The 27,318-nt window shown below is 44.9% G+C and overlaps 3 protein-coding genes and 3 non-coding genes across 19 annotated transcripts in view; 4 read left to right on the top strand and 2 right to left on the bottom strand.

Moving 5' to 3' along the window:
• Positions 1–9,326, bottom strand: part of PBRM1 (polybromo 1) — a 71,027-nt gene extending 61,701 nt beyond the window's left edge. For 5 of the 14 annotated variants that reach the window (XM_068157877.1, XM_068157884.1, XM_068157882.1 and 2 more), the window contains exons 1-7: positions 9,198–9,325; positions 6,433–6,564; positions 5,216–5,368; positions 4,372–4,469; positions 4,031–4,178; positions 916–1,059; positions 116–232 (exon numbers count right to left, since the gene is read on the bottom strand). In XM_068157877.1, the coding sequence (XP_068013978.1) occupies positions 116–232; positions 916–1,059; positions 4,031–4,178; positions 4,372–4,469; positions 5,216–5,368; positions 6,433–6,480 (708 nt within the window). In that variant the 5' untranslated portion in view covers positions 6,481–6,564; positions 9,198–9,325. Of the gene's footprint in view, positions 1–115; positions 233–915; positions 1,060–4,030; positions 4,179–4,371; positions 4,470–5,215; positions 5,372–6,432; positions 6,565–9,197 lie in introns of all 14 variants that reach the window. The other 9 variants (XM_068157880.1, XM_068157886.1, XM_068157889.1 and 6 more) reach the window with 6 other exon arrangements.
• Positions 9,327–9,379: 53 nt separating this feature from the next.
• GNL3 (G protein nucleolar 3) lies at positions 9,380–18,420 on the top strand. The gene is made up of 15 exons (XM_068157895.1): positions 9,380–9,483; positions 9,760–9,818; positions 9,960–10,097; positions 10,729–10,842; positions 11,018–11,101; positions 11,589–11,721; positions 12,541–12,644; positions 13,458–13,593; positions 14,106–14,193; positions 14,563–14,746; positions 15,362–15,504; positions 15,931–16,067; positions 16,583–16,791; positions 17,096–17,177; positions 17,266–18,420. The coding sequence occupies exons 1-15, from the start codon at positions 9,471–9,473 to the stop codon at positions 17,352–17,354; spliced, it is 1,713 nt and encodes a 570-aa protein (XP_068013996.1). The 5' UTR covers positions 9,380–9,470; the 3' UTR covers positions 17,355–18,420.
• Positions 11,777–11,852, top strand: LOC137450990 (small nucleolar RNA SNORD19). The gene has a single exon (XR_010989694.1). It is a non-coding gene; the product is annotated as a small nucleolar RNA SNORD19 (small nucleolar RNA).
• GLT8D1 (glycosyltransferase 8 domain containing 1) lies at positions 11,936–27,218 on the bottom strand. Its single transcript, XM_068157896.1, has 10 exons — positions 26,956–27,218; positions 24,883–24,935; positions 24,670–24,768; positions 23,253–23,466; positions 22,516–22,633; positions 21,661–21,745; positions 21,299–21,411; positions 20,074–20,240; positions 19,803–19,915; positions 11,936–18,688 (listed from the first exon to the last, which is right to left on the bottom strand). The coding sequence occupies exons 2-10, from the start codon at positions 24,896–24,898 to the stop codon at positions 18,498–18,500; spliced, it is 1,116 nt and encodes a 371-aa protein (XP_068013997.1). The 5' UTR covers positions 24,899–24,935; positions 26,956–27,218; the 3' UTR covers positions 11,936–18,497.
• LOC137450992 (small nucleolar RNA SNORD19) lies at positions 13,935–14,008 on the top strand. The gene has a single exon (XR_010989695.1). It is a non-coding gene; the product is annotated as a small nucleolar RNA SNORD19 (small nucleolar RNA).
• Positions 14,414–14,489, top strand: LOC137450993 (small nucleolar RNA SNORD69). The gene has a single exon (XR_010989696.1). It is a non-coding gene; the product is annotated as a small nucleolar RNA SNORD69 (small nucleolar RNA).
• Positions 27,219–27,318: the final 100 nt, after the last annotated feature.

The following is a 27,318-nucleotide window of genomic DNA, read 5'->3' as shown; positions in this document are numbered from 1 at the left end:
TGAGACAGTAATAAAGAACTGCATTCTGGGCGTGCCCAGCAGAGTCTATAAAATCAGTTATATAAACCTCCAGGTTTCCAACTCAGAACACAATCAACATTATTAAAATACCCACCACTTTAGAAGGAAGCTTCTGAAACAATTCACTTATGAGGCGTCCTGATGGGTTTGTGGCAACAGCTATAGCTTCAAGAAGCTGTTCGAGAATTTCCTTCAGGTAACCTGGAGATGACTGGTGGAAGAAGTGAAATGACAAGGAGTTTTAATAGCAGCCTCAGTGGAGTGCTTCAGGTTGCACTTCTCAAAGACAAGGAAAAGTCAGCTCTAAATCACAGATGTGACTTTTGAAATCTACCTTTAGCTAAAGCACCAGAGAGAACTTCAATTTCACGTTTACGAAGCAGACTGTCAACATAAATTACACATTGTTAGAACAGACTTGCTTGTCAACATGAATGAAAACATGCATCCCACGATCACAAAACCAGACAAGCCCAAACTTCTCATCATCATATCTGGCTTATAAAACACTCCAGGAACAGCTGCACTAACTGAATAGGCCACACAGCAAAAAGTGATGTCATTAGCCATGAAGCTTGCTTGTATCAAACCTCAGCCTTGGCACGATATCAAGCACACATCGTATCAGTTTCGACTAAACCAGAACCACGTTTCACCTGTATCAGAAGGCCCCATAACTTTGATTTTCTTTTAGCTAGGCAAAAGTGAATCACACATGCAATGCTGTGAAATTATCAGTTAACAACCTGGGGTAAGCAATACCTTCTGGGATATAATTGAACCATGAAAAAACCTCACGGTTTTTCCACATGTGGAGGCCAATCTCCCTCTGAGAGTCAGCCGACACACACAGCCATAGCTTCCTCCAACTGCAGCTGCCATGCCCACACTTACTAATTCAGAATTTGTGCCTTGATTGTCATGTCCTTCTTCATCCTCATCTTCCTCCTCGGCATCACCTTTTTGAACAAACTCATTTTTTGTGCGCAAATACAACTCCCACAGTTTGCAGGCAGCTTTATATTCGGGAGAGTCAGGCTGCAAAACCAAACCAGATATCTTACTCCACATTCAGATCTCATCTGAAGGAAATTTATAAGTGATTAGTTGAAAAGTATTAGAATACATAGAATAAACCAGGTTGGAAGAGACCTTCAAGATCATCGCGTCCAACCCATCAACCAATCCAACCCCACTAAACAACTAAATGCACTGAAGAAACACTGGGAAACCTAGGAAATCCCTGCTTTGGTCATTCTTCAACTGGGATGTTAAGCATCACAGTAAGCACTAGAAGACACAACCTTTACCACTCCAAAGCATCTAAGTCTTTCACAAAACTCAGCAGTAAAACTACCTGGGTTGAGGCTTGGGAAAGCCTATTAGATGAAACTGGAGAAACCATTAGGGCTTGTTGAAGCATAACACTACTGACTAAATAGCAGTATGATGGAAACATTAAGCCAACACTTCTACCCTTGTGTGGCCCTTGAAGATTCATTTCTACAGCAGAAGAATGCTAATGAACGTGACAGTAACTCAGAGAGCACTGCAATGATTTACACTCAGCATTAACCGTGCCTCTCAGTTTAAGTTTTCTGGGCCCCTCAGTTTAAGAAGGACATTGAGACACTTGAATGTGTCCAGAGAAGGGCAACAAGGCTGGGGAGAGGCCTTGAACACCTATGAGGAGAGGCTGAGGGAGCTGGGATTGTTTAGCCTGGAGAAGAGAAGGCTCAGGGGAGACCTCATTGCCCTCTACAACTACCTGAAACGTGGTTGTAGCCAGGAGGGGGTTGGTCTCTTCTCCCAGGCAACCAGCACCAGAACAAGAGGACACAGTCTCAAGCTGCACCAGGGGAGGTTTAGACTCGAGGTGAGGAGAAAGTTCTTCACCAAGCAAGTCGTTCATCATTGGAATAGGCTGCCCAGGGAGGTGGTGGAGTCACTGTCCCTGGAGGTGTTCAAGAGGAGATTGGACGTGGCACTTGGTGCCATCGTCTAGTCATGGGGTCTGCGTTTGTAGATTGGACTCCATGATCCTCGAGGTCATTTCCAACCTTAGTTATACTGTGATACTGTGAAATGCCAAAGAAGCTGACAGTATGCTACCACTTGGGTACATATCTAGGTATATTTTTTCAGAAGAGCTAGAAGCATTAAGTCAACAAATGAAGTTTTGTAAACACAGAGCTGATAGTGGCAGATAAGCATGTGCCTATTCACATTACTACTTAGGAGCATCAGAAAAAACACTGCTTTTCCACTCAGATATTTTTCTTCCCCTTTCCTCTGCCACTTAACCTCTATTTCAGGTATTCCTGCAGTTATGTCACCTTATCACTACTGATTATGCTCTTCTTACTTCAGTCCCTCAACCTTAGCCAACTTGTAATACAAATGAGAAACCAACATGGGAACTATTCTTAGCTTACCTTATTAGGCTTAAATAGTCTCAAGACATCAGACCAGGTGTTAATTCTGAGGAAGAGATTTAAAGGGCATTTTGTCCCACTGGTCTGCTTCCTTCCACATCAATACGAGACACTCAAAAGTGTAAGACTTGAACTGAAACACTTAAAAACCCAAAAGTTTCCACTCTGATCTAGTACTGCCAATAAAACACCTGCTGCAATGAAAACCTAGACAATGAATCAGACATCTCTGGTTTATATGCATCACTGGGACTGTGTGGGTGAAGTAAAAGCTGGAAAAAGAGGTTATGCTTCTGTGCCCTACCTCCAGCTCACAATTCTGTATTTCTCTAGCAATGCCAACACTCTCTCATCCTGGAACAACAATTACCTATTTCCATGCCACATGTAAGAATTTTATGATGCAGGCATAATTTGGGATCCACTATTCCATAGACAAAGACAGCACACATCCTGTTGAACCTAATCATCCTTTCCTGCCACCTTTTTTCTCTCTCACGCAGAAACCATGAACACGCCAGCGTCAATGGGCGAGTGCCTTGCAAAGCCTCAGGAGCACACAATGAATCTGAAAATCTCTATCATCATTTTTCTACCACAGCCAGAATGTGCCAATGCATTAATCCATAAATCTGATTCCTTTTCAAAAGCCACACACACACAAACATAAACAAAACAAACACTGCTTTTCTGAATGCCACCTGGTTACACTGGCTGGGATATTCAGAAACCAGCTGCTTGGATCATCTCCAAAGTCAAAGATATGTGGAAGGCAATATTAGCAGTTTTAGATTTGCTGTATCATCTCAGTTGCTAGACACAATGTCACTGGCTTATGCATTTAACATAGCCTTCCATTACACAAGATTAAGCCAATTCTTTCCCACTTCCTTATGGCAACTTAAATAACATCCATTAACAACCAAAACTATACATACACCCAGTTTGGGGGATTAGATATGGACAGAACTTGTACCCTTGATGGGTACCTGGGCAACCTGACCTAGTTGTCCCTGCTCACTGCAGGGGGATTGAACTAGATGACTTTTAGAGATCCCTTCCAACTTGGGTGATTCTATGGTCACACACATTCACAGTCATCACTGACCACGATAATCCCTGTGTCTTTTTTTCATATTATCAAGTGACAAATGGAAGAAAGAGATTCAACACTCCTACTGCATGCTTGCTGCTTGTACAAACCCTTTTAAGAAAAAACAACAACAATATAATCTTTCTCTATTACAAAATTGTACTGCAAAACAGGAAGGGCTTTGATTGATGAATGTTTTTCTCCATTGCCAGTTCTATATTTGCTTTCTGTCTCTTTGGAAAACTAAAGGGAGAGCCTTTCCACATTATTTTATAGTATTCCACAGAAAAACTGCTACAGTAGGGGATCTTGCAAAGATATGGTCAACCTTATGGAAATATGCACAAATAGCTGCAATGTGTGCCGCTGTTCAACCAATAATAAAGGTTAAAAGGGTTTTTTTTGCCATGTGAAGAAATCATTTGAGCATATCTCAACCACTTTTGCAATGAATTTGAGCCTTCATATGTATTTTCCTCACCTTGTAGTAAGCCTTTGCATTGTTAAAGAGCAGCTGAAAATCAGCAGTCAGCAGGTTCACATCATCATATTCTTCCATCTTTAGCTTCTGTTGGATTTTCATCAAATCAATTGGCTGAGAAACCACTTCATAATAATCTGGCTGATTCCTGTTGGAATGACAAAAACAATCATTCTGTTCCAAACAGTAAAATCAAACCTGCAGCACTGAAGCTTGTATGACTATATAAAACAAAGGAAGGTCCAATGCATGCTTGTTACAGCTAAAAGACCTGGACAGTGGTCCATTAGCAGGGCTTACTTTATTCCATCTTAATGGCTTAACCAGAACCATGGTCTTACCTTCGTTTCGGTGCCCTAATGAAAAGCTCACACAGGAGCCTGCCCTGTTCATCTTTGTAATCTCTGATGGTGTTGTAAAGTTCATGGCATACAGCAATCTAAAATGCAAGAACAACAGAAGTAATGAAAAAAGGAGGAAATGTTAAGGTGGTAACAAATCAAAGCCTGTGGAAAGACAAGCTGTCAGTCCACAGCATGCTCTAAAGGGAGGTGTGAAGAAATTGCTGCATCTCATACACCAGCAGGATGCCTGACAAGGATGCCAGGTACTGCACAATTTTCATTTATTTTCTTTGAACATAAAGAGCTTCCTTTCAATACTAATTCTAAGTAAAAATACCCCAAAATGCAAATTAAATCAGTAAATTAATTCTCCCTGAGTTACAGACATCTAAAACAGCGACAGGGGTTCTTCTGCCCTGCAATTAGTAAAATCAGACTGCTAACTCAAAGGCATAACAGAGACATTATACACTTCAGCAATCACTGCCTGTGCAGCTCCCCCACTTATCTCTGTATTTGCTATTCAGACACAGCTCTCAACTTCTGCACATTATGATTTCAGCTCCCTCTCCAACATCCTTCCATCTGCTAAAATCATCAGGGAGATAAAAAAAAAAAAGGCAGCAAAAGGAAAATGGGAAAGAAAAAGATGAAACGGGAGAGAGACAAGAACAAGCCAAAGCTGAATGAGAGCCTAAACAAAACTTAGCCAAGGCAGCAAAAGATTCAAGGCCAGTGTGCATGTGCTATATATGATCATCCATTTTACAATCCAGCCTTTCCCACGCAAGGATACAGCATCCCCATGAAAATATGTTGTGCATAGTAATACAGTACTAACAGGATCTACAGTGGGGAGATTGGAAAGTCTCCTCCTCTTTCTGCTTGGGCCTGGAATATTCGTAGAGTGGTGGCTGTCATCAAAGTCTCCTCCACTGAGGCTGCTGGAAGGTGAGGTAGCTCTTCGCCTCTTGGAACCCATGGAATCCAACTTCTTCTATAATGAAGAGAAATGTTCTTAAACTCATGGCATAGCATCCTAACTCTCTGATGAGAGCTGACTATACTACTAGCAATGTTCAGAATGACTCAAGCACTGGGTTGGCTACATACTACAGTTCAAGTTAAGCCACGTCTCTACACACCAATTTGTCAAAAATCAGCACATGTGAAGGGAAATGAAAATGGTCCTACAGTTTCACAGCCACCTATGACAACAGTGCCAGAGAGCATAGGGCTCACAGTCATGAAGCATCAAAATGTAGATAAAGAACATATCCTACTAAGAGCTGCTAAATTAACCTTCATCCTCTACGTGATAACTAAGCAAGAACGGCTGTTTCAACGGCAAAAGATGTACACAGACATGCACTCAGTTCTGATGTAAAAGTATGTCATTCCATGTCCAAAAAAAAAACCCACAAGTAAACAGACAAAAACCCCAAACAATGACAACAACAACAAAAAAATAAGACAGAAAACATGCAGGAAAATCACAAATGAAATTCCAAACGGCCACTGAATACCTTGTCTAGGATAAAAGCAAAACCAAAGTCTGGACCACCCTGTGACCTACCACTCCCACTTCATGTGTAGGATGAATGGCTCAATCACCAAGAAGCAGAAAAAGCCGCATCCTTTTTTGGCCCTAGTGTTCCATTTATCAACACAAACAGCGACAAATGAATAACCACCATCCAACAACTATGGTGATTTACAGAACAAGTTCTTGGCTCTTTCCCAACTTCCAGACAGCATCAGAAAAATATCTTTATTTGTAGCTGTCTCAAAGGCTGAAGCCAGAATAGATCCATCTATCCCAGCCCATACTCATTTTCCAAACAAATGAAGGAATTTCTTCCAGTAAGCACTCCATTGATTTACAGGGGACAGCAGCACAGCATAACCACATTAGAGCATTTATGCTAGAGACAGAATTAATTTCAAGCACACAGATTAGATGAACGAGACAAGAATAATTAACAGTTAGGGTAAAGAAAAGCAAAAGCCCAAGGCAGAGGAATGGAGCAAATGGTGCACATACAATCAATAATTTACCAGATTTACCAGAGTACAACCAGCACCTCGAAAAGCCAGTCTCCTCATAGTGCCTGATGGTCAAGTACAGATACTGGGAGAAGGTAATACTCTAAGAGTAGCAAACCAGCAATCGTGTTAGTACAGTCAAAACTGGAAGACAAGAAAAGTGAAAGAGGGAGAGAAGAAAATTGAGAGTAGATTGACAATTCAGGAAAAAATTCAATGAATAAATTGAATAATTACAGAGGGGGAAAAAAAAAAAGGCAAGAAGCAGAAGGTAACTTTTTTTAGCCTTGCAGAAACTCTGCAAAGTAATTTTGTGCACGGAACGCTAGACACTTGTGTCATTCTTACAGTAAAAACACATTTCTCTAATGTTCCTGAATACATATTACAGATTTCACAGCCACTTGCTAGAGAATGATTCATCAAGCAGAGCAGAGAGTAAGCATAAGTGCTATGTGGCCTGAGAATAAAACCCAGACAGCAGTGAAACTTATGGAATGCAAAGCAGTACAGTGCTTATAACAAGAAGAAAAAAATAATAAGGTTGAGAAAGATTTAATAGGCTCTCTAGCAACGATGCACCTCCATCAGTCTTGAGTGGACTGTCATCCTCATAAGCAAGCAACATGCTTGCCATAAAGCTTCACTAAAGATATAGCTGTTTAAATTTCTAAACAGCCTCCAGGTCTGATGCTTTGTCAGGAATCCCACGTGAAATGCACAGAACTGTTTTATGGCAAATGACTGCTGCTGCTTAGCTCATACAACCACTACCTTCAAAACCCAGAGAGGCTGTTTTCCTGCTCAGTATGCTGGACATTTTCATAACATGCACATACAAAGAAACTCTGTACTCCATTAGCAGGCAATTCATCCCAGGAACAGACAATCAGCCTGTTGCTTTTGGCACTGCCTCCAACTTTTATCTGAGAGCTACAGTATCAAATGGCTTACACCAGGCGCGTGCTGATGCGGAGGCTGCTGCAAAACACAAGTTCTTGATTGTGAAAGGCAGGAGAGACTACTGGAATTGCTAATTTAGGTTCACCTAAGAGCTCAACAGTACATTCAGTCTAACCTCATCCTGAAACAAAGATTTGGGGACCCTCTCAATCACCACCTTGCCTGCAAACTACACACAGGCTTCTCCATACCCGTTATCTGAGGCACGTGCAGCGTGGCTCTCCTACGCGGGTGCACTTCTGCACCATCCCGACACCTGCCCACTCTGTACACAGCCTCCAAGATATTTTTCTTCTCTAATAACCAAGGAAGGTGCAAAACACACAGCTCTCTGAACAACATCACGTACACTCAGCAAGAGAACTGTTCACGCAAAACTCATCGCGAATGTCTCGCTCCTCAGTGTGATCTGCGTTCTGGATCTCCATGCTCATGACCACAGCTCATTCCCCCGTGCACAGAAGGGTACTGCTTTACTTTAGGGCTCGTCTCCTAGCTTTCCTTCTGCAATTAAACTCCTAGCTCACCAGTCTCTCAGCGATCCTACCAAGAATCTCCACTGCTACAAACAAGTCGTCTGCTGTGCAACAGAAGCCTGAGCATCATCTTAATAATTGCTCACACCACCCATAAAAAAATGTCCTGTGACGACAGACATCTCTAGAAGAAATGCTTTGGCCATTACCAATACAGATATACACCAAGAGATACACAACAGGTGGAAGACTGCCTCTCCTGAAAGCTGTACTAGACTGACCGCCACGACCTGCTTCGATGAAGAGCTTTTACATACATTTCAGATAACACACTTAAAAACAGCAAACGAGGTTCTAGCACACGTTTCATTTTCTGCCTCCAAGGAGGGGGGAAAAAAAAAAAGAAGCTAAAAGCTGATAGATGCCATGGAAAGCATTTTGGCGTTATCAGGATCTCCCACATTTCAACAGAAATACTCACTAATTCATGGTAAATTTAGCACACGGAAGAAGGGAGGGAAACACAGACAGGATCTCCCCCGATTACCAATCACATTGAAACCAGCTACAACACAGAAGGGGGACGGCAGCAACCACACACTATAAAAGGACAAAGTTGGTGAAGAAGCTAGAGGCACAGCACACCGATGGTTTTATTAACACCGGGACAAAAAAACAAAGGGGCAAGCCACGTAATTTCCCCAAACCGCCCCGCAGGCCCCCGCCCGGCTCAGGTGCTTTTGTTGACAGGCGAAGACAAAGCAAGCCACCTTCACGGGCAGCGGGCCAGCCAGTGCCCTCACGGCCGGACAAGACCATGTTCTCCCCCCGACCCGCGCCAGCGCCCGCACCGACCCAGACACGCTCCCAACCCCCGGGCCCCGCGTCGGAGGCCCCGGGAGCGGCCGCGCCGCCGTCGGCGGCCCTCGGTCAACCGCTCGCCGCGCGGCCGCTGTATCCACGGCGAGTTCGGCCCGCTGACGGGACGTGGTGCTCGGTAAAGCACAGAGGGGAAGACACCGCAGGGATAGCTAAGGGAGTTACCGGGGCCAGCGGCGTCGGGACGCCAGTAAAGGAAAGCGACACCGAGGTAGCCGCGACAGGGCGGCCCGCGCCCAGGGCCAGGGTCGCGGCGGGAAGCGGGGACGGGGAAGGTGACAGGAAAAAGCGGAGGGGCTCGGCGCCCCCGGGCCCAGCGCGGGGCCCGTCGCGGAGGACCTCCTGCGCGGCCGGGAGGCGCTGCCTCCCCGCGGCGACCACACAAAGGGAGGCAGCGGCCTCCTGGCTCCGGCCCGCCGCCCCGCCTGCGCGACCCCGGCGCGGCGCAGCGCCGCTCACCCAGCCAGCTCCGCTCCGCCTCCGGCAGCCGCGGCCACACTCGTCCTCCGCCGCCCGCCCCGCCACCGTTGCTGTTACCGTTTGTGCCGCCGCCGCTCCGTGCCCCCGAGCGCGCCGCTGCCGCAAAACCCGCCCCGCCGCTAAACGCGCCGAGCCCGCGCGACACCTCCGCGAGGAAGGGCCGCTTCGCTTTACGGCAGCGCCTGCCGGCGGCGAGAGGAGGCAGCGCGGACCTGCACGTGGAGCCGCGGCCGAGCGTGGCCCGCCGCCGCCATGAAGCGGCCGAGTGAGCAGCGGGCCGGGGCGGCGGGAGGGCAGGCACTGGTGGGACCAGGCCTCGGGCTGTATCGCCAGCGAACGCCTTAAGGCGAGGGATTGGCGGAGGCGGCTGATGGCGGCCTGGGGGGGGGGGAGGAGGGGGGGGTTGGGGAAGAGGACGGGGACGGGGACGGCACGGCTCTGGAGGGAACGGCGGGGGCTGACGGTGATGGCAGCTCGGCCGCGTTCCCCGGGTGCGGGTGGATCGCGATGAGTCGGTAGTGATAGGCGCGATGCGTTGCAGAGCTGAAGAAAGCCAGCAAGAGGCTGACCTGCCACAAGCGCTACAAGATCCAGAAGAAGGTGAGGCCCGGCGGGCTCCCAGCTCGCGGCGGTGCGGAGGCCCCGGGCTGCCCCTGCCCCACGGAGCCGGGGGATGATAGTGGGAGGGCCATCCTTTAATTTTGACTTAGACTAAGAAAACATTGTCGTTCCCGTCTTCAGATCAGAGAACACCACCGGAAAGTCAGGAAGGAAGCCAAAAAACGTGGACGCAGAAAGCCCAAAAAAGATGCCGGTATTCCCAGTGCTGCACCGTTTAAGGAAGAGCTTCTGCGAGAAGCGGAGCAAAGAAAGCAGAGGGTGAGACGCGGTTTGTGATAAAGGGGGCAGGAACCGTGACCATTCCTATCTTAACGGAAGGTTTGTGCGTGTGCACATGTGCGCACCCAGAGGTTCAGTCACGGTCCAAGCAGACAGACGCTTAGGAAGGGTAGTATCTTTATTTTAAGCATTGTAGTGTGTAGCAATTTGACCTTGTATTTTTAACCTTTATTTCATACTGTGCGTATAAACATGCTGGAAGTGTCCTTTCCAACAATCCGGAGTGCCTGTGGTGTTAAGGTGTACATAACTATCCCCTCAGAATACTCAAAGCGAAATTTTGGCATTCTGTTTATACAGAAAAGCTGCTGTCTGCCGTTGGAGCAATGTGACAGGAGAGCAGCACCCTTAGTTGTAACGTGGCTGCTGCAGGGTGGTCATTTTGGGCTCTAGCCAGTAGGTGTACTGCCTGTGGTTTTGAGGCAAGTGAAGACAAGTTTAGCCTTTTCAGGGTGGGATGCAAAAAAATAGTTCCCGCTTGTCTAGCCCTGACTTTTAAATAAACTGGCTCAGAAGCCTTGGTCAGAAATAAGTAAATGAGGGAAAAGAACAGTCTTCCTTACCACCTTCAAACGTGTTTTTTCTGGCTTGGGTCTTTGTTTGCAATCAGCTTGAAGAACTAAAACAAAAGCAGAAGCTGAACAGACAGAAAGAACATGAAAAGAGGAGGAAGCTTGAAGCTAAAAAGAATGCAGCCAAAACCAAGGAAAACGAGGAGGGAAAGGTAGGTGTCTGGTACAATTTTGATTCTCTGAAGCTTATAGAAGCAAGAAAGTCATCCTGAAACTACCTCTTCTTAAGCAGTATGTTATGGGTTACACTTTCATGCTGTGTATGCAGACAAGTATAATACACTAATTCTCAGTTAAATGATTCCCTTTATTTTTATTTGCATTCAGAAATCTTCTGGCAAGTCCAAAACAAAGACTAACAAACTGCTGGATAAAAATTCAAAGACATCATTCTGCAGGGAGCTCAAGAAGGTGAGAAGCTTCAGCTATTTTTGTGTAATTGGATGAGTGTCAGCAATGAGATGACTTCATTTCATTCTTTGCATTACTGTGCAGCTGCTAAAGGGGATAAAGGTTTATCACAATAAACTTCAACACTGAAGTAAGGGAGGCTGCAACAGAAAGTGAAGGTTTCCAGGCGTGTTTGGTGTGAGCTACTGAGACATTAGACTTAGCAGTGTCAGTACTTACTGAATACTTAGCAGCTGGTCAAGGAGCTTCTGTAGTACTAAGGTATTGATATCTAAGGAGTTTTTGCCTCTGGAGGAAAAGGATGAAAATTATTTCACCTTACAGTTTGCAGTTCAGCATAAAGGAGCTCAAAGAAGAACTGTATAAAAACCTCACCAACCATTCTGTAAAATTCAACAGTAGTTGTTGTGAGCCAGAGCTATTCCAGATTTGACATCTGGCAAATGGTCTGTTGTGTCTTTAGAGTCTTCTTTTTTTCCTAACTTAGGTGATTGAGGCCTCAGATGTGGTTCTGGAAGTTTTAGATGCAAGAGATCCAATGGGCTGCCGGTGTCCTCAACTGGAGCAAGCTGTAACTTGCTCTGGAGACAAAAAGCTACTGTTGGTTCTGAACAAAATTGGTAAGAAGCACAGCTTCTCTTGAAGTGTTACTTGGTCACTGTGTAGTCCTATGGTGAGCTATGAAGAAGACTGTAAAGGAATCTGAGATTCTACTGGAGACACAAGATCCAACTCTGAGCTCACTGCCCCACTGAAGGGGTCACGTTTCCTCTACTTTCTAGACTAGTTTGCTAAGAGAACATCACAGACAGGTAAACACACATAAGACTCCTGTTTGTAATAACATCTGATGGCATTGGCCAGTCTCAGAAGATCATAAGACTTCTAACATTTTTATTAACATAAGTCACAGTGCTGGTCCTCACTGAGGCAATAGTGAGTCACAGATCAGAAAAGCAGTGCAATAGCTAGATATTAAATGTGCCTTTGGGAAGTATTTTCTCTCTTCTATTGCTGTATGAAAGAATTCACATAAAAGCAGGGGAAGTCAGCTAAAAATACTGGAAATTAGTGAGTTACCAGCAGCAAAAAAAAAACAACAATAGAGCAACAGCACAGAGCAAAGGAAACTTCGTATCAGTGTAGCCTTTGCGTAGATGACAGAACATTACTCTGCACTATACAAAGTCTCCTAGCAAGGAGCAACAAGAGCAAAAAACATAATTGTGATATGATAAAGACAAAAACTTGTAAAACTGGGTGCCTTTGCCTACACCAAATACTTTACTGGAGGGTTCAGCCAAATCTTATTTGTCATAAGGAAACAGGCTCTATTTTGCCCATTTAGTTTATTTCCCAATTCCACATGTCATTTTCTCCCCACAGTGACATTTAGGATTCACAGGAGTGAAAGGACTGTGCTTTTTTTTTTAATCCAGATTTAGTGCCAAAGGGGAACTTGGAGAAATGGTTGAATTACTTGAAGAAGGAGTTTCCAACAGTTGCTTTTAAATCAGCAACGTTGACAAAGGACAAGACTATGGTAAGAGGACTGCAGGCTGTCTTGTGACTAAGTCTGATGTGTTAGAGATCATGCATGTTGAAACATGGTGAGAAACAGGAACTCTTCTTTTAAAAGTTCCTTTTTTCCCTTGTTTGATGAGACTGCTGTAAGTGATGGGTATGTGTTTGCACTTTGAGCTTTGTGGTAGTGTGGGGGAATCCTCACTGTTGAAATGCATAGTATTGTTAGTGTCCAGGATGCTGGGCTAGAGTAAAAGGTCTGTGTTACTGTGAGGCGAAGAAGATGAGGAATTTCTCATCTTCTGCAGAGGATGGTTGCACCAGTTACATCTGAGTTGTTTTGTAGGTAAAGTGGGACAGGCTATATTACTGCATGCATCCTGACTCTGGCTATCAGTGAAGATACACCTGATTATTTCCTGAAGAGTTTAAAGGAGTTAGCTCCCTGTGTCCTAGTTTCAAGGCCACAGGTGCTCCTTTGAGTCATTAACATATATTAATACATAATGCTGCATGTCTTAAGCCTGATAACAGCAGCATGAAATAGTGCAGAAACTGCAGTACAGACAGCAGGTTTTGAACTCCTTCTAAACATTGAAGACCCTTGAGTGAATGTGCAGATTTAAGGATTCTACCATCTGGTTATTTTATGGTCGCACAGCAGATCAATGCTAGATCCTGCACTACAATCACAAGCCCTGTAAGTCAGTTTAGAACAATACAATGACATCATCTAATAAAGGAGTTGGAAATATTACAGTAGATAGATAAATAACTGTTCCTAAACAGCTTCTGACTGGGTTGGGTGGTTTTTTACCTTTGAACCCTGTAGCCAGAACAGGTCACAAAGAGACGTGGACGTGTTGATTTTTCAAGAACCACTGAGTGTTTTGGAAGCAAGTGCCTTTTGAAACTTCTTCAGGAGCATGTCAGGACTCAAAACAGACCCATTCAGGTTGGGGTAGTAGGTAAGTATTTGGAGAGAAAGAGTTTCCTTCTCCTCCCATAAAGCTTTGGGATCCTATATTATAAGTTGGGTTAGCAATTAACATGACTTGCCCCCAGGCTTTGTAGACAATGCTCTTGCCTGTCTCTGAGACTCACTGTTGTAGTGCTGCAGTTGGCAGCAATGTTGCCCTTACATGCCTGTAGCATATGTGGTCTTTGGAAGGTGCACTGTGTGAGGTGAGGCCTTAGCTGATTATCTAGCTTAAGGAAACAAGCAGCAGGTTACCTACCATGCAGCTTGCACTGCCTTCCTCTTACCTGTTAAGAGCCGTGGTGGCACCCTCGGTGTTTCTATCCGTGTGAGAAATGAGGATACAGACTTTGTCTTACTTCTGTAGTGAAGACTTCAGATCCAACTCTGATCTCACACTGAAGATCTTCCACAGACACGTGGAAGAAGCAGTTCTGATCAGTGCTACATGGGCTGAGTTTTCTTCTTCAACTTAACAAGGATTTATGTGGTTTTCTTCAGGTTTCCCTAACGTGGGAAAGAGCAGCATAATCAACAGCCTTAAAGGAGTTCGTGCTTGCAACGTTGGCGTAGCAAGAGGTGTTACTAAGTAAGCTGAGTCTGAAAGCCATTTATTTCCCTACTTCTTGTGTTCTGATTGAGTTTGTGTGTAATTTTCATCCATTATGGGCAAAGCATGCCTCTTTGTGCAGTTTCACATGCACATTTCAATCTGCCAGCATGGAAGATACTGATGTGTGTGATGCAGGCTGTCACAAGAGGCTGCAGCGTATAAACTTGCTCTTTTTGTGCACGTAGATTTTCTGTCCTACACAAAGCATATGATGAAAATGCATTGAAACTGACTCTGTGATGTCCATTCAATCCAACCCTGAGCTTTGTGCCTTGCATACTTCTCATCATTACTAGTTCCTTTCCTAGTTGATTATCTCCTCACCACACCTTTCTCTTTGAATAGGTCCATGCAAATTGTGCACATTGATAAGCAGACGAAGATGTTGGACAGTCCAGGTATAATTGCAGATCCTTCCAACAGTGCCCTGGCTCTGGCCTTAAGAAGTATCATAGATACTGAAGAACCAGGCTCAGCAGCTGTGCTTGAAGGAGTAGATGCCATTTTAAATCACTGCAGTAAACAGCAGGTGAGCTCCATCTTGTTCCACATCTCCACTGCATTTCTTGTCTCTGTAGATTTTTTTTAGGCCAATACAGAAAGTTCATTTCACTCCAAATAATTCCAGTAGATTTTTGCACTGCATTCCCCACACCATACAGAGTAGCAAACTTTGGCTAATGTACCCAACACCAAATGTGACCTTTCATCCCCATAAACAGAAGGCAGAAACAGCATGCCCTGAGCATGTCAGCCAGATCAGAAAATAACATTTCTGATCTTGTTTTTCAAAAGATCATCACAGTTACCAGAGTGAAAAAATGATGATATTCTGACTGCTTCCTATTACTACAGTGAAGACCTCAGATCCAACTCTGATTTCACTCTGGTTTCAAACAGATTAAGCTAAGCCTAATTCCCATTCTGTAATAACCGTGTCTCCATACACCCACAGGTAAGGGTGAACAGCAGATGAATTTGTTGATGCAAGCATTTTGCTTTGTAATGTGTACATGAGAGAAACATGGCTTTTCACATACTCTTTCATCCTCATTGTAACCCAAATTGATATGCTCTTCTGCTCCTAAAACTTAAAAGAAAGCTGGGTATGTCTTTCTGAATGCACCATATCCTTTTGCTCTAGGTAATGATGCGCTATACCATCCCAGATTTCAGAAACACAGAAGAGTTTCTAGCCTTACTTGCTCAGAAAAGGGGTATGCTGAAAAAGGGAGCTGTTCCTGACATAGAGAACATGGCTAAATTACTACTCTGTGACTGGACAGGGTATGTATGCTCGGAATGTTGCTTTATGCTGCTGACCTTTTTTGACATCGTTAACCCAGCCCAGCAGAAGCTCTTAAGTCTTGTGAAGTAGTTAGAGAGGAGAGGCTGAGTTCTTCTGTTCATTTTTTACCCATTGTCACATTTTGGCTTTTTTTAAGGATAGCTCATGAATTTTACAGACAGGTGATTTGTGGTGACAAAGTATGCCATTTCTTTCTTCTCTCAGGAATGGGCTATTCACCTTAATACCGTTCCTGACAACTTTGGAAGTCATTTAGATAGCTATTTAACTGCTGTTAAACAGAGCATAATAAATCAGTAGTAAGGTTGATGAGTTAAGAGATGGTTTTGCCCTGGGTTTATGTTTAAATGCAGTAACTGTGTTATCTTTGGTTGGTTTTTAATGCTAATATTTTATTTTCCCAGAGCTAAAATAAGCTACCACTCAGAGCCTCCAGAATCTCAGGTGCTGCCACTGTATCTTACAGAAGACAAAATAGCTGAGATGCAGGAGTGCTTTAATTTAAAGAACCTAGAAGAAGGAAACAACACCACTCTTCAAGGTAGGACTGTTACTGTAATGCACTGCTATTATTAAGAGTGGTAGCAGGGTTTTATTAAAGAGCTTTGACAGACTGCATTGAAGGTGAACCTTTTAAGAAAGAAATGGATTCTGATGCACTGCCACAGTGAATCTTTGTGCTATCTTAAAACAAACTACCCCTGCTAGTTATTTTCTGCTAATCTGACCTAACCCTCCTCAATAGGAGATAGAGGGGAAAGAACATTGAAGAGAACAAATGCTGGATGATTAGGCCAGGAAAATACATTTTACTTAGTACAGTCTACATTCAGAAGTTTTTCAGCTCCAAGCAGTCATCTGTGGATGCCTCAGGAAAAGCTATTTGCATAGAATTGCCCTTTGTCCTACCTGTTTATGGGGGAGTCTTGTGGAAGGGCAAGGGCACGGCTGTCTCTTTCCAGCCCTGACCTAAATGGCTGTCCTCTCAGGAGGTAGGCTTTACATTTGGTGCTGTCTAAGAGTGACTTAACAGATGCTTCCTCTGTTTTTTCCTAGCTATAAAATTCCCAAGTCCAGCAAACAGCATCTCCTTCCAGTCAGCTGGTATGTCAAATGGGTTAATAGAGGACACTGAAGTGATGGAGGAAGCATCAGAGTGGGAAAACATGGAAACAGACAAGGAAGAGGAGGAGGAGGAAGAGGAGGATTTCACAGAAAGTGATGATGATCAAAATGATGTGGAAGAAGAGAGTGATGTTAAAGAGGTAAATCAGGGTTTCATTAGGCTTCTACCTGTTTAAAGCCTAAGACCAAGTACCCAGTCAGTATCCTACTGTAAACTGAGAACACATAGGCACTGTGGAGCCACCAGGAGTAATCAGAAGGCCTTTCTCCTGGAGATAAGGGTTGGGCTTTTTGTTTAATTAAGGAAACACCATTGTGCTGAGTTCCTGACCAACTGCACAAGGGGACATCCACACTATCATCAGTGTCTGTTAAGTTTCATGCCCGTGGGAGACTTATTAGAGGTATCTGAATGACACAGTTTTTAACCCCTCTGCCTTGCAGGAAAGCAAGGTTCAAGTCACCAGGAAGGCAAAGTTTGGAAAGCGACAAACAAGTTCTGCAAATGCAGACAAGCAGATAGCAGGTGAGTATGAAAAACCCTGGCTTGAAGGGTAGCCTCTGGTACTCTGAACTTGCATTGGTTTCACCATCTTATGATTTTCCTTTCTCAGAGAGCCAACATTCCAATCCCCTGTCACTCAGCATGGATAAGACAGCAGCTGAAGAGGATGCCTATGATTTTAACACAGACTATGTATAATGAACTGTGGGGAGAGCCTGTCTGGAGATGCTGCTTACTGGCTTTCAGAGCAGTCACCAAGACTTGTCTTGTGGCACAAGTTAGAGGAATGCTGCATACCAGAGCTTCTGCAAAGATTCCCAACTGTTGCTGTGTCAAATAATGTATATAATGGTGTCTCTCTCTTGATCCTTCCAGATTTCATATAAGTCTAGCAAACAGACTCTATTCAGCTTTAAGTCCTAAACTTTATTTCCTGTACTAAAGCCAGTTTTAAAAACATCCTAATAGGCTCAGTTCACTTTGCCTTATAAAAAGATGTTTCAAAGCTTAGCAACTGAAGTTATTTCATTACTCCAAGCCACTTCAAGGACAAGAGGGGTACCTGTTCACCACAATTCAGTGAAAAACAATAGATGACAAACCACAGATCAGCATCCATGACATAAACAGAGCTACAGGCAATGACTGCAATGAGTTAAGCAGCTGGAAATCCTTCTCAGTATAAAGCAGATGGTGGCCATTTACCTGAGGTTTGAGTCAGCACATTGAAATTCACAAAGTTTTTTCCACCACTTTCCATTTTGCATAGTGAAATGATACTTGAAATACCCAGCTGTCACAAAAGAGATTGAAGTTTGCAGAATTCCACAAGACTTACTCAGAAGTGGGTGGGAGGAGGTTTCATGCAAGAAAGGGTTCTTCAGGCTGTTTCACAGGAAAGAAAACAAAAAGTCACCCCAGAACAAAGCTTGGGCAGGTCCTAATTACGGCAATCTGCAAGATTTGCGTGGTGCAAGCACCAGCCAAAGTTGTACCTTGTTCTTAGAAACTTTCTTCAGCTGACAAAACAATCCTCCTCGAGAAGGCTGGTAGTAAAGAGCAGAACACATAACAGATGGGAACAAAAGCGTTAGTTTGTGGAGGTCCTCCCTTGCTTTGTAGTGTACGGCATCATCTGTCAGAGAAGTGAGTCTCCTTTGGACCTGTGCACTTCAGAACTACTCCAGAGTGCATTACTTTGTGCTCTGGAAGGCAAGGACTGCTCTGTAGTACAAGTTGAAAAAAAAACCCAAAAAAAAAACCCCAACAAAACAACTCCAAAAAATGTTCTGCTTGGCTCCAGAAGTTTCCTGAGAAAATGTCATTGGTGATGAAAATTGACTACTTTGCTTCATAGGCTTCTGAGTGTCTGCGGATCAGACTGAACTTGCCTGTAGGGTCAGGGACATACCACTTCTCCCAGACTTCAGCATATGAGGCTGCTCTTCCCCAGGGTTTGAAATGTCCATTCCAATGGAGCAGTTTGGCAGCCTTCACAAACTGAGGAGAGTACCTTTTTCCAGCACTCGACCCTTTTAGTGGAAAAGCAGCATTAGTGCCTGAAATCAAGGCAGCAGTAACACCAACATGCAATATTTTAACTTCAAAGGATTTTAGCAAGGGAAATCTTGTCATTTATGGAGAAAAGAAGATAGAGGAGGGTGGTTGTAGCCAGGAGGGGGTTGGTCTCTTCTCCCAGGCAACCAGCACCAGAACAAGAGGACACAATCTAAAGCTGCACCAGGGGAAGTTTAGACTCGAGGTGAGGAGAAAGTTCTTCACAGAGAGAGTTGTTAGCCATTGGAATGGGCTGCCCAGGGAGGTGGTAGAGGCACCATCCCTGGAGATGTTCAAGAGGGGATTGGACATGGCACTTGGTGCCATGGTCCAGTAGTCATGAGGTCTTTTAACATCTGAAGTTCTCTAAAAGCCCCGTAATAGCCCGATTTATTCAGCAGCCTAGGTATTGTTCATTGGAAACAAAACCTAAGGAAGCTCTCCTTGCATTGGGGTTTCACCAGCAGCAGATTAGATATGAATGTTTCTCTGAACAGGTGGAAAGAAATACTTAGGATCACTTCAGATACAATAAGCATGTGGAAAAAAAAATGAGAAGAAATGTAAAAGTTCAGGAAGGCTGGGGAAGGACTTCTCAGGATCTCAGGTAGTGATAGGACTAGGGGCAATGGAATGAAGCTGGAGGTGGGGAGATTCAGGCTAGATGTGAGGAGGAGGTTCTTCACCATGAGAGTGGTGAAGCCCTGGAATGGGTTGTCCAGGGAGGTGGTCAAGGCCCCGTCCCTGGAGGTGTTTAAGCCCAGGCTGGATGAGGCTCTGGCCAGCCTGATCTAGTGTGGGGTGTCCCTGCCCATGGCAGGGGGGTTGGAACTAGATGATCCTTGTGGTCCCTTCCAACCCTGAATGATACTATGATACTATGAATTCTCTCTCTGACCAGTTCATAACAGAAAGGAAAGGATCAGAGCAAGAAGCCCCAAGATGATATTGCAAAGCTGTGTTTCTTTAGTATAGAATAAAATGTAAAGTAGGGCAAGAAAAGATCCATTTGCTGCATTAATTAGGGGTCCATCTACCAAGCTGGAAAACCACACTGAGGGAGCAGTGTCAGAGATGTTTCGTACGTACCGAGATGCCGGACATTCCACATGGGATCAATACTGGAATGTTGGTTGTAAAACACAATCAGCAGTGGAGGAGTCGTGATGCTGCCAGCCAGGGTCCTACTGTAAAGTTCCTCTCTGGAAATGAAGATGAAAAATAGCTGGGAAAGGAGATTTGAATGTCCCTAAATCATGATTGTCCACAGATACATAGACGGCCCTTCTTTTAACAGTTAAATGCCACCACCACAACACAATCCCTGTCCCACTGTCACTCCCACCTTGGGGGTACTTACACTACATTAAGTGCCATCCACTTCTCCAGCTGCTTAGTGATGTTCTGTAATTTCCATTCTGTCAAATTGGCAACAAAAACTCCTGGATTGAAAGAGCAGGTGTTGGCTTTCATGGCAAGCTTTCGGATGGTTTCTTTTTTGTAATCTAGAAACCCAATGTAATTATACTGGGGGAAAAAGCAAGCAAGAAAAAAGAGTAGAAATTAGCTTAAAATAAATTTTGCACAACTCCCAACAGGCAAGCATAACTTGAAGTGGTTAAAGCAAGTACTCCCTTTCTTTAAAGTGAGAGAAAGGAAGCTTAAAAGGTTAAACAGCTTAAAAATAGGGTTATATAAACCACCTATTTTAAGGAAGGTTCCATGTTCTTAATAACACCTTATTAGCAATAGGGTACCCACTCCCAGAAAGAGTAGTTTCTATACACTCATAAATGAAAACCATTCACTCTGATGTTCTTAAGACCTACTCCCTGTTCCACGCTGGGAACTGCTCTCATTGCAAAGCACAGCAAGAATTGGAAGTGCTTTTACTGTGCCTTAACAGTGTTAGCTGTTAACAAAAACAGAACAAAATGATCTAGGTAAGGTCAGCAACACCTTTAGGTTCACTGCATCCATAAGTCAGCATGCAAGAACATTAAAACCCAGTGCATGTACTTGAGTACTGTGTCCAGTTCTGGGCCCCTCAGTTTAAGAAGGACATCAAGACACTTGAACATGTCCAAAGAAGGGCAACAAGGCTGGGGAGAGGCTTTGAACACAAGCCCTATGAGGAGAGGCTGAGGGAGCTGAGATTGTTTAGCCTGGAGAAGAGGAGGCTCAGGGGTGACCTCATTGCCCTCTACAACTACCTGAAAGGTGGTTGTAGCCAGGAAGGGGTTGGTCTCTTCTCCCAGGCAACCAGCACCAGAACAAGGGGACACAGTCTCAAGCTGCACCAGGGGAGGTTCAGACTCAAGGTGAGGAGGAAGTTCTTCACCGAGAGAGTCGTTCATCATTGGAATGTGCTGCCCAGGGAGGTGGTGGAGTCACCATCCCTGGATGTGTTCAAGAGGGGATTGGATTGGCACTTGGTGCCATGGTCTAGTCATGAGGTCTGTGGTGATAGGTTGGACTCGATGATCTTTGAGGTCTCTTCCAACCTTAGTTATACCGTGATACGGTGATGTTTGCAAAGCCTGCTATCTATGGCATTCCTACCACTGAAACACTACAAAACCGACCTGATTGCCTGCTCCACGGACAGCAACTTTATTAGTGGTTGAGTCACAGTCATGAGAAAAAGCAGCTGCATGTCCAGGTTTCAGTGGAGTGTTGTAGAGTTCAAGAATATCATCTGGGAAATGGAAGTAAGGATAAAAAAAAAAATTAAAAGCAATCCTGATTTAAGCACTGAGTGAATTCCATTGCTAACCCTGCCAGCAACTGCATTGCTACAGCACATAAAGCCACTCTGTTTAATCCAACTCATTCCTATTTATGAAGTTTTACATCTTTCCTTGAATCAGAATTGGCTACTGTAAGAGACTGCATACTGACCTCAGCATAAGGGCAGCGGCAGAAGGCTAAAGACAAGGTCCCATACCTTGCACTATGACATCATCATCCACATAGATGGCCTTCTCTGCATGAGGTACCAAAGTGGGCAGGTAGAATCTTGCAAAAGTTAACTGTGAAAAGAAGAAAGTAAGAGAAGTGAAGAATTAAAAGTTGCCCAAATAAATGTGAAACTGACTGCTCCTCCTGGCATTTCTCCATGGCACTAATGTCTACAATAACTTCTATCAAGGACATAAAATCGGCAGCAATATCACCAAAGTCAGTTAAAGTAAACAAGTTCCATCAACTCCTGGTTTCCTGGGGATCTCTGCATTGATAAATTGGTCTGTATTTGAACTTCCTATTCTGCCACATGTCATAGGATCATAGAAACAATAAGGTTGGAAAAGACCTCAAAGATCAGCAAGTCCAACCTGTCACCCAAGACCTCATGACTACTAAACCATGGCACCAAGTGCCACATCCAGTCCCCTCTTGAACACCTCCAGGGATGGTGACTCCACCACCTCCCTGGGCAGCACATTCCAATGGCTAACAACTCGAGCCTAAACTTCCCCTGGTGCAGCTTGAGACTGTGTCCTCTTGTTCTGGTGCTGGTTGCCCACAGTGTCTCAAGGTGCTAGCACACTTGGCATGCAAGCTGCTGTGTTTCACTTTAGTGAGCAGCAAAAAACCCAGTCCTAGGCATGCATGTGTAACTATTCCAAATCCAGCTCTTACTACCTGGAAATTTATTCTTACTGAAACTTCAAAATGTTATTAGAAAGGATTGCTTCAATGCTAACAGATGTGGGTTTGATCTCTGGTTGTGTTCAAGAGCAATATCAAAATATATTGTTACTAGCTAACAATTGCAAAAAGTAATCAACATCATCCTCACTGGTTTTAGGGTGTCTGGCTTTTGAGGATCCATTTGCACCTTCCCTTCTAAGACATGAGGGTCAAAATCCAAAATTCGATACTGCAATTTTTTCAGAGCAGTGCTACTTAGCCACAGCCTGCAAACAGGAACAAGGCACACATCTTGTTAAATGAGACAGAAATCAACTGACAAGCAAGAGACCCAACTGTCAGTGACACATCTTCACATGGCCACTTGCTACCCTATCCAACACACACACACATAGAACACAATCTATTGCTGAGGTTGGTGGGGTTCTGTGTGACTGCAGGGTCATGCCCACCCTCAGATTACTGCACAGCTGTGAAATATGGAAGGCATGAGGTCACTTCTATTTCATTAGAGACATATGATCCTGCTATCACAGGACCTCCACAAAAATTATCCGTGTGAGCGGCTGCAAGTAAAATGAATATCAAAGAACAACCTAGAAAAATGAAGAAACTTCATTCACAGCATTTGAATTGCTTTGCTGAAACGTAGGAGGAAACTTTTACAATCCCTCCACCCACCAACTCCAATCCCACTAAGAAAGATGGCTCTCTTCCACCCCTGAAACATCAGCACAAGCAATGGCTCTGTACTCCCCACCAGCAGCCTCATCAAAAAGCTGCAATCAGCAGCAGCAGATAGGATTGCAATTGAGAGGAATGCAGTCCCAGGGAAAGTCAGCTCTTCCTCTTCTCAGTATTGTGGGACTCTATAAAGATCATTACCTCAAGTGATCCACAGTATCATTCAAAGTAACAATATAGAAAACCACGTTGGATCTGGTGTGAAAGTAAATACTGTTCATGGCTGCAATCGCACCCCCAAGCCTCTCATCTGATGCTGTAATGACCACAGCAATCTCCTCATTCCTTTCATCTGCCAGTCTCTCAGGAACTGCAGGTATGAAATCTATAGGCTGAAGTCCTGCTGGGCTTGAATCTGTGGAGTACAAATGGCACCACATACTTGGTTCATGCAAATAGATATTATTATTACCATGCTAAAATTCCCAATGCTTTCAACTACTTCTACCATGCAAGCACTTGGATGCTTCATCTGAGGTGTAAATTACAGCATGCCAGTATTATGCACTTAAAATACAGCATCTGCTCTTGAGAGCCTGAGGTGTTAATGAATAGGAAAACATCACCCTTACAAATAAATTACATACATTTAACTGTACACACTCAGACACAACAAGGTACTAAAAGGAGGTTTAAACTACAGTAGGCCTCACTTACCTTTGGTGCCTTCTGCCATGTCTATAATCTGGCTTTCCCCTCCTATTTACCCTAATCACATTCTAGTCTTCTCCACACAACCCTTTCCTCTTTCTTATACTTATGTTCATAGTGTGCAGGTAGAAAAATGGGAAATGAGCACTGAAGTTAATTACTAGACCACATCACCTGCAAAAGCTGCCACATTGCCCACTACCTTCTCTACAACAACACTGGTACCTCTCAGATGACCAAGACTGTTACATATTAGATAATTTCAGGCAATTTGAGGCATATAGCAACCAGGGACTGGGCAATCTGTGGGCAGTAGTCTTGTTCACAAAGATAGGCTTCTGCTTCTGTTTGCCCTTTCCTAATAGCAGAGCTCAACAGCGATGACTTCAGCTGACTCCTGATTAAGGCCTGTCAGGATCCAATTCAGCTGCTGTTGGGATGCATCTGTACAACTGCTACCCAGAAGCAACAGCTCCCAGGAGTGACAAAGCAGAACTTGGCAATAAAAAGGGGGCATGAAGAGGCTCTGTGAGACCACAGGCAGTACTTCAAAGTGGACCCATGAAAATGAAAAGCCTTTGCTAAGTAAACTGAATCATATCTTAGTAACTTTTAAAGCCAGAAGGAACCCTTCCTGCTATCTTCCCTAGCTTTCTGGCCAAGAAAAGTCACAGGCTAGCAAAAACAGACAAACCCACAAAGCTGAAGTTCCTTGGGTATGAGAAGAGGAAAGGATATAAAGAGGACAAAAATCACATCTTGTTATGCACGTAACTGATCATTATCATACATACTATTTCAGCAATGTGGCAATTTCTGTCTGGCAGAGCATGGCCTTTCCCCATCAATTAAGCAAAAAAAAAAATTAGAATATATTTTTTGAAACAGAAATAAACCCCCAACATACCTGACAATTCCCATCTCAAGAAGTCACTGAGGCCTAAGAAGTTATGATGAAGAACCAGCAAAAAAATGACAACAGCCACGATAAGGATGGAAATATGCACTAAAAAAAAAAAAACAGAAGAAAAAGGTTTATCAATATAACCAGAGAAAGACTGGGAAACTCAGAAAAACAAGAAGAGATTTAGAAGAAGTAGAGACACACATATACACCTACCTTTCTTTAATATCATTTTCCTCTTGTTTTATTAGCATAAGGTCCCTGCAAGCCTGCAACACAAAAAAACTCCAGCAGTTACTTTCTGCTTTCAGCAGGCAAAGCATGCTATCCCCAGGAGTGCCAAAACAGTTTCCCAATGCAGTGAAAGTTTCCTTCTCTTGAAAAGATGAGGCTGGATGTCACATTTTAATAACTGAGTATGTCAGGAAGTTCGAAGCTACAGCAATGGATCTAAAAAGGAACTCAAAAGAAGGGGCACACAGATCTTGACATTCACTCCACTGACATAAAAAAAACCCAAAGCACTAACTCCTGCCAGTCAAAAGCCATATGAAAGGAATCTGGAAAATTATGTACCCTTTTTCTACTGTTGAATGAATTTAACTGTCTGAACTGGAAGCATCCCAGCAACAGGGCAAGTAGTTATCCAGGTTTTTCTGTACTTAACGGAGATTTTGGCAGGACACGGCGTTTGTAAGACCTTACAAATAGCATTATCCACTTCCAAAAACCATGAAACTCTCCATGTAAAAATATTCAAGACTGTCAGCTGAAGTGTCCTCACAGAAAAGAGATCACAAAATTGTGAAGGAAGGTATTACCAGCACACCAATGCCACTTTGCTACGCAATTCGAAAGCACTTACTCGCTGTTTAATGGTCAATGCGAACGTGAGATCAGAAGTACACAGCCTACAGCGCCAGGCACCTCTCGAGTAACACACAGGGAAGGGGCTCACACCATGACAACATCCAAAATTACAGTATCACAGTATCACTTAGGTTGGAAAGGACCTCGAGGATCATCGAGTCCACCCTATCAACACAGACTCCATGAGTAGACCATGGCACCAAGTGCCACGTCCAATCCCCTCTTGAACGCCTCCAGGGACGGTGACTCCACCACCTCCCTGGGCAGCACATTCCAATGATGAACGACTCGCTCGGTGAAGAACTTTCTCCTCACCTCAAGTCTAAACCTCCCCTGGCACAGCTTGAGACTGTGTCCTCTTGTTCTGGTGCTGGTTGCCTGGGAGAAGAGACCAACCCCCTCCCGGCTACAACCACCTTTCAGGTAGTTGTAGAGGGCAATGAGGTCTCCCCTGAGCCTCCTCTTCTCCAGGCTAAACAACCCCAGCTCCCTCAGCCTCTCCTCACAGGGCTGTGTTCAAGGCCTCTCCCCAGCCTTGTTGCCCTTCTCTGGACACGTTCAAGTGTTTCGATCTCCTTCTTAAACTGAGGGGCCCAGAACTGGACACAGGACTCAAGGTGCAGCCTAACCAAAACAGAGCACAGGGCACAATGACCTCCCTGCTCCTGCTGGCCACACTATTCCTAATGCAGGCCAGGATGCCATTGGCCCTCCTGGCCACCTGGGCACACTGCTGGCTCATATTCAGGTGGCTGTCGATCAGCACACCCAGGTCCCTCTCTGTTTGGGAGCTCTCACAGTTCTATACGAAAGCACTGGCAAAATCCCCGAATTAAAATACCACGAATCGCGTTGTGACTATTCGGTAAGCCAAACATCTTCTTTCTGCTACTGCCTTTCTCCCACGGGGCAGATACCCTCACGGAGCACAACACAGAAACGCCGTGTGCCGTCTCTACAGCACTGCTGAAGCGGCTCCGGGCACGTCGCCTTAGTTTGCCAGAATACAACACAAAGTCTCTCTTCAAAACAAGGTACGCTGCAATGTTCTCCAGTCCTCCTGGCAGCAATGCTGAGGGTGCTGGCACACACGTACAATTTCTGCCCTACGACAGCCTGAGCTACAAGCACTTCGGGACTGACTCCTCCAGAAACGACTCAGTGCAAACACAGACCCACACTGAAGGACTCAAACACCTGCTCATCGCTACCCTGCCGCAGGTGACGCGGTTTGCACACACGAAGTCGGGCACCCGACCGCCCCCCACGTTTCAGGGCATCCTCCGCGCCTGCATCGCCCAGCCGCGCGGCCCCTCCACCACGGCCCACTGGAGGCAAAGCCCAGGCAGAAGCCCCAGGAACCCCACTGCGGGGCCGGCAGGGCCAGACCCAGCAATGCCTCCCTCCTGCTCCCCTCACCGTCTGCCGCCACCGTCACCGCCAACTGCCACCTCGGCAGCGCACAGCCGCCCAGCACCACGGGCCGCAGGTGTCCTCCGCGATGCCTGATGGCTGGGAGGCGCCAAGGCTGCGCCGCGAGCGCTCCACTTCACTGGAAGAGCTGCGGGCGATTTGACGAAGAACATTCGAGCCTTAAACAGTAAGGGCCGCCCGCAGGCCGCCAAAACATCGTCGATTGCAGACGGGCGACACCGGCGGCGCCTCGCACCTTCCGGCCTAAGGCCCCTCCGTCAGGGGTCCTGAGCTCCAAGCTGCCGTTGCCGAGGAGACAGCGTCCCGCGCCGCGTCAGCCGCCGCAAGCGGCGCAGCAAGGCAGCAGCG

The sequence above is a fragment of the Melanerpes formicivorus genome, unplaced genomic scaffold, assembly GCF_026170545.1.
Source record: "Melanerpes formicivorus ecotype bairdi unplaced genomic scaffold, bMelFor1.0.p_v2 SCAF_38, whole genome shotgun sequence".
Taxonomy (NCBI): domain Eukaryota; kingdom Metazoa; phylum Chordata; class Aves; order Piciformes; family Picidae; genus Melanerpes; species Melanerpes formicivorus.
Note: the sequence above shows the minus strand (reverse complement) of the source record. Positions and strands in the feature narration are given on the sequence as shown.

Excerpts from the sequence above, each read along its gene's own strand:
- GLT8D1 (XM_068157896.1), bottom strand. Across the intron at positions 21,412-21,660 it reads TGATGATGTCATAGTGCAAG|ATGATATTCTTGAACTCTAC; the intron begins GTATGGGACCTT and ends TCCATTTCCCAG. Across the intron at positions 20,241-21,298 it reads TCCGTGGAGCAGGCAATCAG|TATAATTACATTGGGTTTCT; the intron begins GTCGGTTTTGTA and ends TTTTTCCCCCAG.
- GNL3 (XM_068157895.1), top strand. Across the intron at positions 11,722-12,540 it reads GTTGGTTCTGAACAAAATTG|ATTTAGTGCCAAAGGGGAAC; the intron begins GTAAGAAGCACA and ends TTTTTAATCCAG. Across the intron at positions 12,645-13,457 it reads TGACAAAGGACAAGACTATG|CCAGAACAGGTCACAAAGAG; the intron begins GTAAGAGGACTG and ends TGAACCCTGTAG.